The sequence below is a fragment of the Phascolarctos cinereus genome, unplaced genomic scaffold (genome assembly GCF_003287225.1).
Source record: "Phascolarctos cinereus isolate Bilbo 61053 unplaced genomic scaffold, phaCin_HiC Scaffold_726;HRSCAF=1367, whole genome shotgun sequence".
Classification (NCBI taxonomy): domain Eukaryota; kingdom Metazoa; phylum Chordata; class Mammalia; order Diprotodontia; family Phascolarctidae; genus Phascolarctos; species Phascolarctos cinereus.
This window is the reverse complement of record NW_027556098.1, coordinates 243,866,033-243,880,263: the sequence shown is the minus strand read 5'-3', so window position 1 is coordinate 243,880,263 and position 14,231 is coordinate 243,866,033. Positions and strand designations below refer to the sequence as shown.

The following is a 14,231-nucleotide window of genomic DNA, read 5'->3' as shown; positions in this document are numbered from 1 at the left end:
CCCAGGAACTGACTGACTTTCACTGCTCCTCCTGTGGCCTGCTTTGCTATATGAAGTCCCTTGGACACAGCTGGACTAACTTCCAGTGGCTTTTCTTCAGGCTCAATATGTTCACGAAGTTTGGAGGCTCCTTTTTGGATTACCTTTCCAGTAAGTTCAGCTCCTTTAACCAAACCCCAACTCAGCCAGGATGCACCTTTTCAAAGGAAAAGAAAAGACACTGTACGTAACTGGGATACCAGCTATGCCTTTAAGCCTCACTTTATAAAACCAACGAATCAACCAACAAGTATTTATCAACCAACCACTATGTGTGAGGCACCTATGCTAGGGATGCAAGTACAAAGAATGACAAAATCCCTACTCACAAGGAACACATGTCAAAAGAAAAATAAAAAAGTTCAGAAGACAGGGTCAGGATAGTTTGATACCTCTAGAATTTAAGACCAAGTAATTCCCAATTTTTTTTTAAACTAAAGAATCCTATTGGCAAAGAACATGATTATTAATACTAGAAGAGTTTTGTCCTTAGATATATCTTGCTACCATGGTTAAAAATAAGTTTGTTTTCTTTTAAAGTGCTCCTTAGATATTATTACCAAGAGCCAAAAGAATCAGACTGATTATTTATCCTGGAATAGCATAGGATCCTAATGAAAGAAGGCTACTTAGGCCACAGGTGGCTACTATTTACTAAAGATAGACTGAAGAATCAGCAGTAGCAGCAACAATATGTTGGGTACAAGGGGAAACCTGGTTTATAAAGAGGTGAGAAACTTTGTATTCATTATTCTATATTATTATTATTGTTATTATTATTTTATTTACAAAGTTTCTCTTACAGAGAGGTTAGGTTCTAAAATTAGTCACAAAGCAAAAATCTGATATTGTCAAAACTGTCCTTGAAAATCTGTCCCTGTAAAGTATATAGGTCATTATCTTTACACTGGAAAGCTGGAAAAGGGATAGGGCTTTTTTAATGGAGAGCACATTGTACCAGAGAAGAGATGGATCTGAAAAGGTTGCTACGGAAATAAATCAAAACCGAATATTGTTTTCGGACCCAACTTGGTCCCAAGCAAGAACCAGGAGAATACACTTCCCTCCTTTTTTGGCAGTTTGGAAGCTATAGATGTGGGATGCTGCATACACTCTTAGACTTAGTACATGCTTTGGTCAGTTCTGTTGTTCTGATTTTTCCTTTTTCTTATTCTTTGTTAAAAAGTATGACTCAGAATATGAAAATAATAAAAGCTAACATTTGTATATAGGGCTTTAAGGTTTGCAAAGCACTTGACATGTTATCTTAATAATCCTGTGAGATAGGTGCTATTTCCTCATTAAATGAAGAAACTGAAGGTAAGAGGTTAAGTGACTTGCCAAGGGTCACACAGCTAGTAAGCACTTGAGGCAGGATTTGTATTGTCTTCCTGACTTCAAGTAAGCTACTCAGGTTCCTACCTCCAAGGAGAGAGGTTATGGACAATAGCAGTAGAATTTGACACACATTTCTGGATATGATCAATATGTGATTTTGTTTTGCTTAGTTATAGTTTGGGGGGAGAGTTCTAGGGAGGAGGGAGATGGTGATTCAAAAAAGAAACATTTTTAAAGGCACAGAATAGGGTAGAAGGAAGTTCAGAAGGGGAGCTTTATTCTCAAATTGTTGAAAAGAAAAAAAATTATCTAAGTCCTCCCTATTAATCCATCATTTTACTTCTGGTCACTTTGGAGTTCAATTTCTTTGATTTGTATGAGTAGGCTGACTTAGTTAAGGTCTAATCTATTAAATACAAGCAAAACTTCAGATCTCTGGAACTCTTATGCCATGTGTCATTACAAATAGCCAAAAGTTTCCAGATATGTAAATATTAATCTTTTACATATAAACAAAAATTTTAATAGCTTTTAAAAATGCAACTTTTCCTAAAATATATACTTAATTTCTGGTTTTCTTAAGCAGGTTAAAACACATTTTAATTAAATATTTATTCCACCATTATGAGTATTAGTTATTAATAATAAATGATACATTATAATTATATGATACATTAAGATCACTGTCACAGTATCAAAAAAACTGATACTGGGGCAGCTAGGTGTTTCAGTGGATAGAGCACTGGCCTTGGAGTCAGGAGGACCTGAGTTCAAATCTGGCCTCAGCCCAAACACTTGACACTTACTACAAGCTATGTGACCCTGGGCAAGTCACTTAACCCCAACTGCCAAAGGGGGGGGGGGGAGAAACTGACACTAGGAAGGACACTAGAATGTTCTGTAGTTCAACCTCTTCTTTGTAAAGACGAAGAAATTTGGGACCCAGAGGGGTGACATGACTTGCTCAAGGTGACAAAAATAAGAGTGGCAGGGCTGGGATTCCAACCCAGCTACTGTGACTCCTAATCCAACATTTTTCCCAGTACTGTTGCCCAGCCTTTTACTGCATGAGAGATACAGATTGTATGGAACATAGGATTGAATGAAATCCAGCCCTTCTCAATGGCCCTGAATTCTGTTATTTTGAAAAGGTTCTTAATGTCAGATTACCTTGAAGGAAAGAAGGAAAGGTGAGCATGTATCTCCTAAATAGCTTTCATACATAATTAATTAATAAATAAAAGGTGAACGAAGTCTTTTCACAAGTGGTTTATTTGCCCTCTAGAAAAATAATCTTCTTTTCTGTGGCTACTGATATTCTTTGATTCCTCAGTACCCCTCAAAAACATGATCAATAGTTTTTGTACCTCTAAAAGATAATTGAATACAGGGAACTTCTTTTTAGGGCAGGTAAGTTAGAAAAATTGGCACAACCTAGATTTGTTCATGGGCTATGATGGGATATCCTTTTCTATTTTAGAAATTTGTGTCAAACTGTTTGAGAGGGGTTAACTTCCATTTATAACTTCTTTATAATCATCAGAAGTTGCTTTTGGTTTTTCTTTCCTGAAAAATTTTTGACATAAAACTAGGCTCGAGCAAGAGTAAAAATTTTATATTATAATATTAAAGTCTTATATGGTAGATGCATGATGGAACTATTTTCTAATGAATTTTCTTTTGTAACATCACTTTGACTAACACTCTGATGCATAGGCTGAATCAACAAGTGGACAATCAGAAGACAGCAAAAATTTCCCTCAAATCAACCCCTCCCTTCATAAACTAAGTACTACAAACATCTATTAATAGAATAGGCCTGGTATATTTTAAAACTCGTAAGCATCAAAGGATATCTTACTACAAGAAAGGTGAAAGAACAGTAAGAAGAATTATTCATTCTTACTCTCTGTAAACAGGAAAAAAAAACCCTGACACATTTGAAAGCTCTAGAACAATTTTCAAATGGCCATGTGCTTTCTGAGAACATTAGCAAGTGTAATAACACTCACTCTTTCCTTCTGTGGTTTACAGACTATTAGGGTTTATTTAATTCACTGACCCCTGAGCCAGCAAATTAGGAGGCTTCACCAAAACAGATCAATGCCATTAACCTAATAAAACTGTTGAGATAACAGATTGAGCTAGAAAGAGATTCTCTGGAATATTATAAAGTTCTACAGTCATATCTGGCTCTTTTTTTGTTTTTGTTTTTTAAAACATCCCAATAGTATATTTAACGGGCAGCTAGGTGGTGTTCTGGATAGAGTGCCAGGCCTGGAGGCAGGAAAACTCATCTTCCTGAGTTGAAATCTAGACTCAGACATGTACTAGCTGGGTGACCTTGGGCAAGTCACTTAATCCTGTTTGCCTCAGTTTCATCATCTGTAAAATGAGCTGGAGAAGGAAAGAGAGAACCACTCTACTTAGTATCTTTGCCAAGAAAACTCCAAATGAGGTCATGAAGAGTAGGACATGACTGAAAAACAACAAAATAGTATACTTTCTATACATTCATATCTTGCTATGTCCCCCACCTTCCAAAACTATTCCTGACCTTCACTATGGACTTCAGTCACTCTTTCCTTCATTGTTCTCCCAGGCCATCAATCTCATCTCTGTTCTCACTTTGCTTCCCATCTTAATCTTGACTCTATGATTAACCAATTCAATTACAAAATGTCTTTAAGTCTTGAATCTCTTGCCCTACTGGGCAACTGTTCTATTCACTGAATCAATATTTATTAAAAGCCTCCAGATGATTCTGGGAACATGGCGACGCAGGTCAGAACACTTTTGGCTCTACAAATTTCCTCTACAAAAAAAGACAGGATGTCACCTCAGAACACCAGAAATAAAGCCCAGAGTAAAGCAGTAGTTGGCCTAAGACAACTTGCAAATACTTCAGAAAAGACCTGACTCTCAGGGGCAGAGGTTCAGCAGGAGCGAAGTACAAATACCTCCAGGCCAGCTCCGCAGAATCAACAGCAAGCCAGCAAGCCCTGGGGGCAGCTGGGGTTGGGAGGCAGCCTCAGCCTTAGAAACTTTTGTCTCACAAACAAGTCAGGGTCTGTTTGGCTGACTAGGAGATTAAAGGGCCTTCCACAAATGCTAGCACATCTGGGTTGACCCAGAGGCCTTCGGGGGTGGGTGGCTAACTGGGAGGAAGGGGAGGAAGGAGAGAAGGAGCTAGCACACACCTGGTGAGTGCAGTAGCAGAGGAGCCGGGACCCTGTCGGCACTTGCAAGAGAGCGGAGGCCCTGGTTTCAGTTCCAGAGCAGAGAAGACAGCTGTGATTTGCAGCCACTGGAGGGATGGCAGAGAGTAAGATCATTTGCCAGACACTGTAACTAGGGGCTCTAGCCATGGCTTAGGAGTGGAGAGGAGAGTCCAAGGATGGGCCCTGGGACAGACGTCAGAAAATAACAGTAAGAAGAAACAGAGGCTTGGGGCAGTACACCCCATACCTTGGGACTAGAACTTGATCACATTAATAGCTGCTAAAATAATAATAAAACAAAAAAAAATGAGCAAGCAGAGGAGAAATAACCCAACTACAGATAGCTACTATGAGGATACAGAAGATCTGGGTTCATATTCAGAAGAAGATAATGGAGCTAAAAAAGCTACTCCTTTTTCAATGAGAAACATCAAATGGTCCCAGCACAAAAGGATTTCCTGGAAGAACTTAAAAAGGACTTTAAAAATCAAATAAGAGAATGAAGAAAAATCAGAAAAAAAAAAACAGCAGTCCAAGAAAACCAAGAAAATTATGAAAAGAAAAGCAACCTACTTGAAACGCAGAATCAAAATCTTAAGGAAGAAAATAATTCCTTGAAAACTAGAATTGGGCAAAGGGAAGCTAATGACGTTCTAAAACACAAAGAAATAATAAAACAAAATAAAAAGAATGAAAAAATGGAGGAGAATATGAAACATCTCATCAGAAAGACAGCTGATCTAGAGGACAGATCAAGGAGAAATAATGTAAGAATAGTTAGGCTGCCTGAAAATTATGATAAAAAAAATCTTTATACAATATTATAAGAAATTATTAAGGAAAATTGCCCTGAAGTTCTAGAACAAGAAGGCAAAGCAGAAATAGAAAAAAATCCACCAATCACCACCTGAAAGAGATCCAAGAGGAAAACTTATAGAGCATCATAGCCAAATTTCAGAGCTCCCAGGTTAAGGAGAAAATACTGGAAACAAGGGAAAAAAATTTAAATATTGTAGAGCAACAATAAGGATTACACAAGACCCAGCAGCTATTATACTGAAGGACCATAGGTCCTGGAATACTATATTTTTTAGAGCAAAAAGAGGTGGGGTTATGATCAAGGCTTACTTACCCAAAAAAGTTAAGTATAATCCTGAATTTTTTTAAAAAAGAGCATTTAACGAACTGAAAAAGTTTCAGGTATTTGTTACAAAAACAGTGCTTAAGGGAAAATTCAATATACAACATTCAGGAGAAATACAAAGTAAACATTAAGGACCAATTATAAGGGACACAGTAAGGTCAAATTGTTTACTTTTTATATATAAAAATATTATAAGTTCTTTTATGACTCATTTTTATTTGGGTAGTCTGAAAAAAAGGCTTGGGTTCAGCTGAATATGGAGGGAGTCTAAAAAATAAAATGGTGTAGTGAGAGATAAAAAGGAGCAATTCTCTCATAAAAATGAAGCAGAAAAAGGAAAAAAATAGAGAAGAAGCTAATGGGGAGAGGGCGGGTAGTGCTGAAACCCTACTCTCACTGGCAATGTGTTAAAGAGGGAACAACATAGTTAATCTAGAAGAGCATAAGAGTCTTCTAAATTCATAAAGAAACAAGAGGGTAAGGGGATAGATAGGGTAGAGGGAGAGAATAAGGAGAGATTCTTGGAGGGGTGGGCAGATAAAGGAATGAGGGCAAGGCAGTGAGTAGAACTAAAGTATAGGAAAGAGGAAGTAGAGGACTAGGGTGGGAAGGACAGTGAGGGAAAATAGGAAGGAGGGATATATATATATATATATATATATATATATATATATATATATATATATATATATATATATAACAAGTAATTCTAGTTTAGAATGTGGATAGGATGACTTTACCTACAGGGTAGAAACTGACAGATTAAAAATTCTAATTTAACAGTATGTTCTTTCAGAAGACGCTACAAAAATGAGTAAATACACACACACAAACAGAAAAAAGGTCAAGAGCAGGGATAGTAATCATGATCTCAAAGTTAAAGCTAAAATAACTGTAATCAAAAGAGAAAAAAACAGAGAAGCTACACTACATGTCAGCTATGGTATTCAATATTGTTTTAGACCATTTAAAATAACTAGACAGTATAAAATACCTGAAAGTACACCCACCAAAACAGACACAGGAACTATATGAACACAAACATAAAACATTTTTTATACAAATAAAGTAAGATCTAAATAATTGAAGTAGTATTTACTAGGTAAAGGCAATATTAAAAAAAGTTGACAATTTTACCCAATCTATTTATGTAATTCCATCCCAATCAAATTACTAAAAATTATCTTACTGAGTTAAAAATAAAAACAACAAGGTTTATTTGGAAGAACAAAGGGTCAGAAACTTCCAGGAGAACAGAAGAAAGATGTAAAGGAAACAGATTCAGTAGCATCAGACCTTAAACCATATTATAAGGTGAGTACACTGTTGAGATCTCTCAGATAGAATGTGACTGGTGGAATATTGCGGTGGTGCAGGAAATGAAGAGCTGGTTGAACTATAAAAGCATGGAAAGATTTGGACTTATGAAAGAGGATGCTGTCCACCTTCAGAGAAACAGACAGCAGGTGGAGATAAGCATGGCATGGACTAACACATATGTGTATGAGTGTAAATATATATGTATGATTATAAGTATCTATGTATGTGTGTGTGTGTATATGTATATGTATGTGTACATATGTATATCTATATATCCGTGCTTAATTGTAGCTTTCTCTGGGGGGTGGGAGGGGAAAAAATAAAGTAAGAAGTGCACAGAAGAGAACAAAAGAAAACCTATGAGGAAGGAAAGAAAAGATGGACAGCTCTGAATATAATATGTAGTATTTACTATATAGGCTTTCTTGAAATGGAAATTTACTGTTTTATATTGAATCCTCTCCTATGTTCTGCTGTGTACAAGGCAATGTTATCTTTTCTTATTTTGTATTTAAGTTCAAAATTTAAAAATAATTTTATATATATATGTGTGTGTGTATACACACACACACACACACACACACACACACATATATATGAAGAGCCTACTATGTGTCAGACACTGTGCTATGAGTCTAGGATTTGAACACAAAATGAACCCTGATCTCAAGGAGCTTATATTATATGCCTTTCCAAATTTTATCTCTGAGTACCTTTACCATCCATCTTCTCTGCTACTACTCATATGATACTGAATAACACTAGAGTCAATCACAGAACCAATGGCACAAATCTCAACGGGGTCTTCCCCACTCCACAACAATCCTTTAGTCTTCCCTAATATCATGTTCCCTACAGCGGCTCTTCCAAATCTTTTCTTTCCTCAAGCCTTATATACTGTCCCTCCACCCTACTATCATTCTCAGTTGAGGATCTGGCCTCACATTTTCTGAAAAAATAAAGGCCATCCATTAGGAGTTTCTTTTCTTCCCTACTCTGTGCCTCAAAATCTTTATTCATCAACCCCTTCCCCCTTTTTTCCTGCTTTGTTCCAGCTGCAGTTGAGGCAGTCCTTCTCTCACCAAGGTCAATTTTTCTAACTGTAACCATGATCCCATTCCTTTCTGGAAGCTTGAGCCTTTAATTATTCTTTTCCCCCTTTTCTAATCATCAGTCTCCATCTGCTAACTCCTTCTCTGTGACCTATAAACACACTCAATTAACTCTCATGCTTAAAAGAGCTTACCTTGACCCCACTACCTCCTCAAGCTATCTTCACATATATCTCTCTTTCCTTTCATAGCCAAGTTCTCATAAAAACAAACAAGAAAAAGTTATCCATACTCTTCACCACTTCCTTCCTTCCATTTCCTTCTCACTCAGTTTCAATCTGGCTTCCACTCAACTGAATTATTCTATACCTGATGGCTTTCTCAGTCTTCATTCTTCTTGACAGCATATGGCACTACTGACTTCTCCTGGATATACTTTCCTCTCTGGCTTTGATCAAACTGTTTTTTTAGTTCTCCTATCTCTTTTTTAGGCTCCTCTACCAGATCATCATTTTGTCCACCCACTAACTGTGGGTGTTCCCCAAAGCTGTCTTGAGGCCTCTGCTTTTCTCTTTTATGCCCTCTCTCAGTACTTTAAACTCCATGAATCCAATATCAACTTGATCCAGATAACTCCAATATCTATAATCTAGCCCTAGATTTTCTCTCTCTCTTAAGCCCTACTCATCTATCACCAACTGCCTGCTCTATAGGATTATCAAATTCAATATGGTAAAAATTGAATTTACTGGGGCAGCTAGGTAGTGCAGTAGATAAAGTCACCGGCCCTGAAGTCAGGAGGACCTGAGTTCAAATCTGACCTCAGACCAAACACCTGACACTTACTAGTTATGTGACTCTGGGGAAGTCACTTAACCCCAACTGCTTAAAAAAAAATTGAATTTACTGCTTCCCTACAAAGAAAAATCTATTTTTCCTCCAAACATCCCTATTTCTGTTAAGGGTACCATCTTTCTTTTAGTCACCCAGACTCAAAACCTTAGAATCAGACTTAATTCTTCCTTCTTCTAGACTTCCCTATGTCCAAAAGCTACTAAGTTTTCTTGATTCTATCTCCCCAATAACTTTCACTTCTGTTTGTTTCTCTCTATTCACATAGTTACCACCTTAGTTCAGGCCCTCACCAGCTGTCACTTAGACTACTGCCATAGCCTCCTAATTAGTCTCTTCAATTCCAATCTCTCCCCTCTCCAATCCATCCTCTATGTATCTGCCAAAATAATCTTGCCAAAGCATAAGCCTGACCCTGTCACTCTCTTTCTCAAGAAGCTTCAGTAGCTTCCTACTACCTCTAAGATAAAACAAACTCCTCTGGTTTGGCATTTAAAGCCCTTCATAATCTGACTCCAGCCAACCATTCCTGACTCATTGCACATTACTCTCCTCATTTATTCTACATTTAAGTCAAACTGACCTATTTGATATTAAAAATAAAAACTTTACAAGTGCAAAATGGAATAGGTATGACAAGACAAGTTAGAGTAAAAAAAGATGTAGAGATTTTAGTAGTTCAATGAATCAACAGTGTGATAAGACAGCCAAAAAGGCTAACTCAGTTTCAGGTTGGATTTTTAGAGGCACAGGGTCAAACGTTGATAGATTTGCTGAACTATTCCTTGGTTAGACCAGATCTGAAGCTTTGTGTTAAGTTCTGGATATTACAGTTTAGAAAGGACACTGAGAGAATTATTTCTTGATCCTTTATTTTATATATGCCTTTACTCTGTGATTTTATTCTGTAACTATATTCTATATTCTATGTAACAAAGTTATAAAGTCTCTTCTCTGTCTCTTGAGAAAAGAAGCTGTAAAAGTGCTTTCCCACAATGACTGTCAAAGAAAACCTCTGTTCTTATTACTTTCATAAAACATTAAATCAGCATTTCCTGCAAGGTTTGTGTGTTATCCTTCAGAAGCTGTATTCACTGATCTTGTCCCATCTTTAGAAATTAAAGTGGCCTTATCTAATCCCCAAGTACCAGTGTATACCTGAGTCCTTATCAGTAACTTCAGGATGTAGTTGGGACCCATGAAATTCACAAAATCATTCCTTAGAGGTAGAGAGAGGCAGTCTAGATTTCCTGTGGGAGCTATGACCACTTTCTTTGATATAACCAATAATGATCCTTCATCCCTTAATCAATGATATGATTTCTGTTCCTTGTTCTACGCTTATAAAAATGAGTTGCATCTTCAATTTGGAGTCTTTGGCATAAAGGGAGTCAAGCCATTGACCTTTTATTATCAGATTCCATGTCCCTGTTAATAATATCTTGCTCAGAGAAACCTGCCTCATTGTACCTTTTTGATAAATTTCACATGTAACTACACTGACAAGCTAGAGCAGAAGGGTCAAACACACAACCCACAATACTCCGGAGTGTCCTGAATCAGATCAAAATGTAATTGGAATATCTTTAACAAAATAAATATATAATAGAACACAGATAATGTGAATATGTGGTTTTCTAAGTCAGTATGAGGCTTGCAATGTACGGTTTGATAACACTGAGCTAGAGCATGACAAGAGAACAATGGTCAGGAAATGGGAGATGATGCCATTGGAGGACTGAAGGAACTGGAGATGTCTGTCAAGTAGAAGAAAACTATTTTGAGGGGATATAATAGCTACCTTTAGGTATCTGAAAGGCTATCACAAAGAAGAGGGATTACATTTGTTTGCTTATTCTCAGAGTCTAGAAGAAAGAGTGGTTATTGTGGCTCACAGCAGATGCTTAATAATATTCATTGACTGAAAGTTGCAGAGAGGTAAATTACCTCCTAACAATTCAGAAAGGCTGAAGGTTCCAGATGATTCTTCTAAAGACTGCTAAGGTTTTACTTTATACCCCTCTCAATTCCCTGTGGTTAACCAGAAGCAATCAACCAGCAAGATTATATTAAGTATTTACTATAAGCCAGGTAACAGGTAAGGTAATGACAATACAAAGATTAAAAAAATGGTCTCTTCTCTTACATTCTATCAAGAGAAACAATATGTACACTTATAAGTACATTTAAAATATAAACAAAGTAAATAGAAAGTAATATTTTTAGGGGAGATGAAAGGGTAGGGAGAAAGTACTAAGTGGGAAGATTAGTACCAAATAGGAAATAGTGATTCGAAGGAAACCAGAGTTTACCAACAAAACAGGCTTAGAAGAACATTAAACTGAAGTGAAAAGAGAGATCTTTAATATAAGAAAACATTGTACTTTGTACATTGATACATATTTGTATATTAACCCTTTATTATCCTATTAGGAAAGCCTTATGCTTCTGACAGGTGTCATTCAAAAGCAATGCTTCTTGGGCACTCACTCCCACAGGTTTTTCCAACTGATTGAGAAAAGATGCTTAAATTTTTTTTAAAAATAGCATTATCCCTAGTACCTGATAAAATATTCTGAGATACTTTCTCACTCCACTCAGGTAACACTCTCACATTTTCTTCAGGAATTGGTTGGAAGGGTACAACCTGACTCAGATTAATTTCTTCACTTGAAGTACCCGCAGCCTAAAGATGAGAAGATATTTAAGGAAATGAAATAATTAATCATGCGAAAAACTGTTTTAAGTTCTCTAGTATTCAGAGTAAGGCAAATTAAAAGCAATTCCTAAATACCACTTTATACCAACATAACATTTTTAACAATAATTAGAAATATTAAATTCAATACTGTCAGGCTATGGAAGAACAGGAACACTATTATACTATTGGCAGAGATGCAAAGTGGTGAAATCTTTTTGATAAGCAACTCTGAATATGAGTTGGGAAACTAATGTCTTAATTATCCTACTTCAGTTATATACTAAAATGTCACTGAATGAAAAAAGTTCCATCTATGTAAAACTATTCATAACAGCAGTATTTTTTAAATTTTTATTTATTTAATTTTTAATTTATGGAATAAAACAAGTCTTTCTATAACACAGTATAATTTTTAAAAAGATTGCACATGAATTACAAATCTATTATGTATAACTTGCTATTCCTTTTAAATATATCATAAAGTTATCATGTAAATTTCTTGTTTTTCTACCCTCCCTCCACCCCACAGATGGCTACCATTAGACACAAATATGTACACATACGTAAAATAATACATACTTTTATTTATTAGTTCTTCCTCTGGATGCAGACAGTATATTCCTTCATATGTCCTTTGTAATTAATTTGGGTATTTATAATAGTCAAAATAACTTATTTGCTCAAAGTTGTTCTTAAAATTGCTGTTACATTCTCTTGTTCTGCTCATTTCATTTTTCATTATTTTGTTCAAGTCTGTCCATGTTTTTCTAAGATCATTGAGCTCATCATTTCTTACAGCACAGTAGTATTCCATCACAACCATTTGCCACAACTTGTTCAGTCATTCCCGAATTGACGGGCATCCCTGCATTTTCCAGTTCTTTGTCATTACAAAGAGAGTACAATACTTACTATTTATTACAATAAATATTTTAGAACATATAGGTCCTTTTCCTTTTTCCCTAATCATCTTGGAAACAGACCTAGTAATGGTATTGCTGAGTCAAAGGGTATAGGCAGTTTAATGTAATGACTGCAATAATAATCACACAAGTTTAATTTAATAATAATGATAAAACCTTATTCACCTGGTTCAAATAATGCAGTATATTTGAACAGATATCACATTTAGACTTAAAGATGAAGAATACACACACAGTACTATAATCAATAAATATTATTAAGTACCTGTTACATACCATGCCAAGTACTGAAAATACAAAGAAAGGCAAAAGAAAGTCCCAGCTCTCAAGGAGCTCACAATCTAGTGGGAGAAGGTAAGACATAAAAAGGAGATAAAAAGAGCAGGGAGTAGCTGGGTGGATATAACAATAATGTTGGAAAGACGGGCTTGTTTTCTGGGAGGGCTCAAAGTCATACACCGTTTCCCAAAAATTATTCCAACCTATTATTCTCTTACTTGACTCTGGGCCCAATTCATTGTCATTCTTCATTGCCTGTCCATTGTACATGTGCTGCCAGATGACTCAATGAGTTATTCATCATGTCATAATCTCGAAAATATTCTTCTTAATTTTTCCTACACGGATTCCTAGGTAACTCTCTTTTGAGGAGGCCCTATCATATGGATTGGACTAGAAGGCCAATAATGTATGTTCCTACTTTCAAATTCTGTAATTCTGTGTATGGAGGATGATTTTACTGACACAGTATTATCCACAAACATGAATCTAGACCAGGGATTTTTTAACTTGGAGTCCATGAACTCTAAAAAAATTGTTTTGATAACTATTTCAGTGTAGCTGATTTCCTTTGAAATCCTATGTATTTTATATTTTATGCATTTAAAATTATTATTCTGAGATGTGAACCAAAAGCTTTGCAAGACCTACAAAATGGTCCATGACCTAAAAAAGGTTAAAAACCACTGAAGTGGATAATATTACCATGGATGTAGAATCCCCACTCCATTGTGACTCTACCACTATCACAGTGGACGTCCTGTACAAACACCTGTGACAAATATACACCTCTTCTTCTAAGTCATGCCCGATACTGATCATAAGTGAATCAGTGAAAAAATTTTCTGTGGCTACAACCATCAAGGAATATTTTATTATATTAATATATACATGGTAGATATTTTATTGAATGAAAGCTATTAAAGTTTTATTTTGTAGTACTGAACTAAATGTTTCTGTATTAAATAAACAGCAAGATTTTGTATATTCTGTATCTTTCAATTATGTGACTATGAAGATATAATCTGCTATCATAAACTCTGTGAAAATCTCCTTGTTCTTTTTGTATTTTGACCAAGAACAACCTTGACATGTACATATACTTTTCTCCTAACGACTTAAGAAAGATGAGAAAACATAACTCATAAGATGGTATCTTTTGAATTTCCCTTTTTTTTTCTGTAATGGAATCTGTGACTTTTTTTTTATTCCTTAGGAATATTTCTGAGATATATTAAAAATTAATCTGAGTACCTTCAAAAATTGTCACCTCTAGCTTAGATTTTTTTGTAAATATTTTGTCACATTCAGTCATTCTCTGTAACTTCATCTTGTCAAGTGACATTTTTACTTCTTCATATA

The 14,231-nt window shown here is 35.7% G+C and overlaps 1 protein-coding gene across 5 annotated transcripts in view; it reads right to left on the bottom strand.

Annotated features, from left to right (window-relative positions):
• Positions 1–14,231, bottom strand: part of SPART (spartin) — a 44,785-nt gene that overhangs the window by 8,420 nt on the left and 22,134 nt on the right. For all 5 annotated transcript variants that reach the window (XM_020978714.2, XM_020978712.2, XM_078147052.1 and 2 more), the window contains 2 exons: positions 11,529–11,652; positions 2–196 (listed from right to left, as the gene is read on the bottom strand). In XM_020978714.2, the coding sequence (XP_020834373.1) occupies positions 2–196; positions 11,529–11,652 (319 nt within the window). The remainder of the gene's footprint in view (position 1; positions 197–11,528; positions 11,653–14,231) is intronic.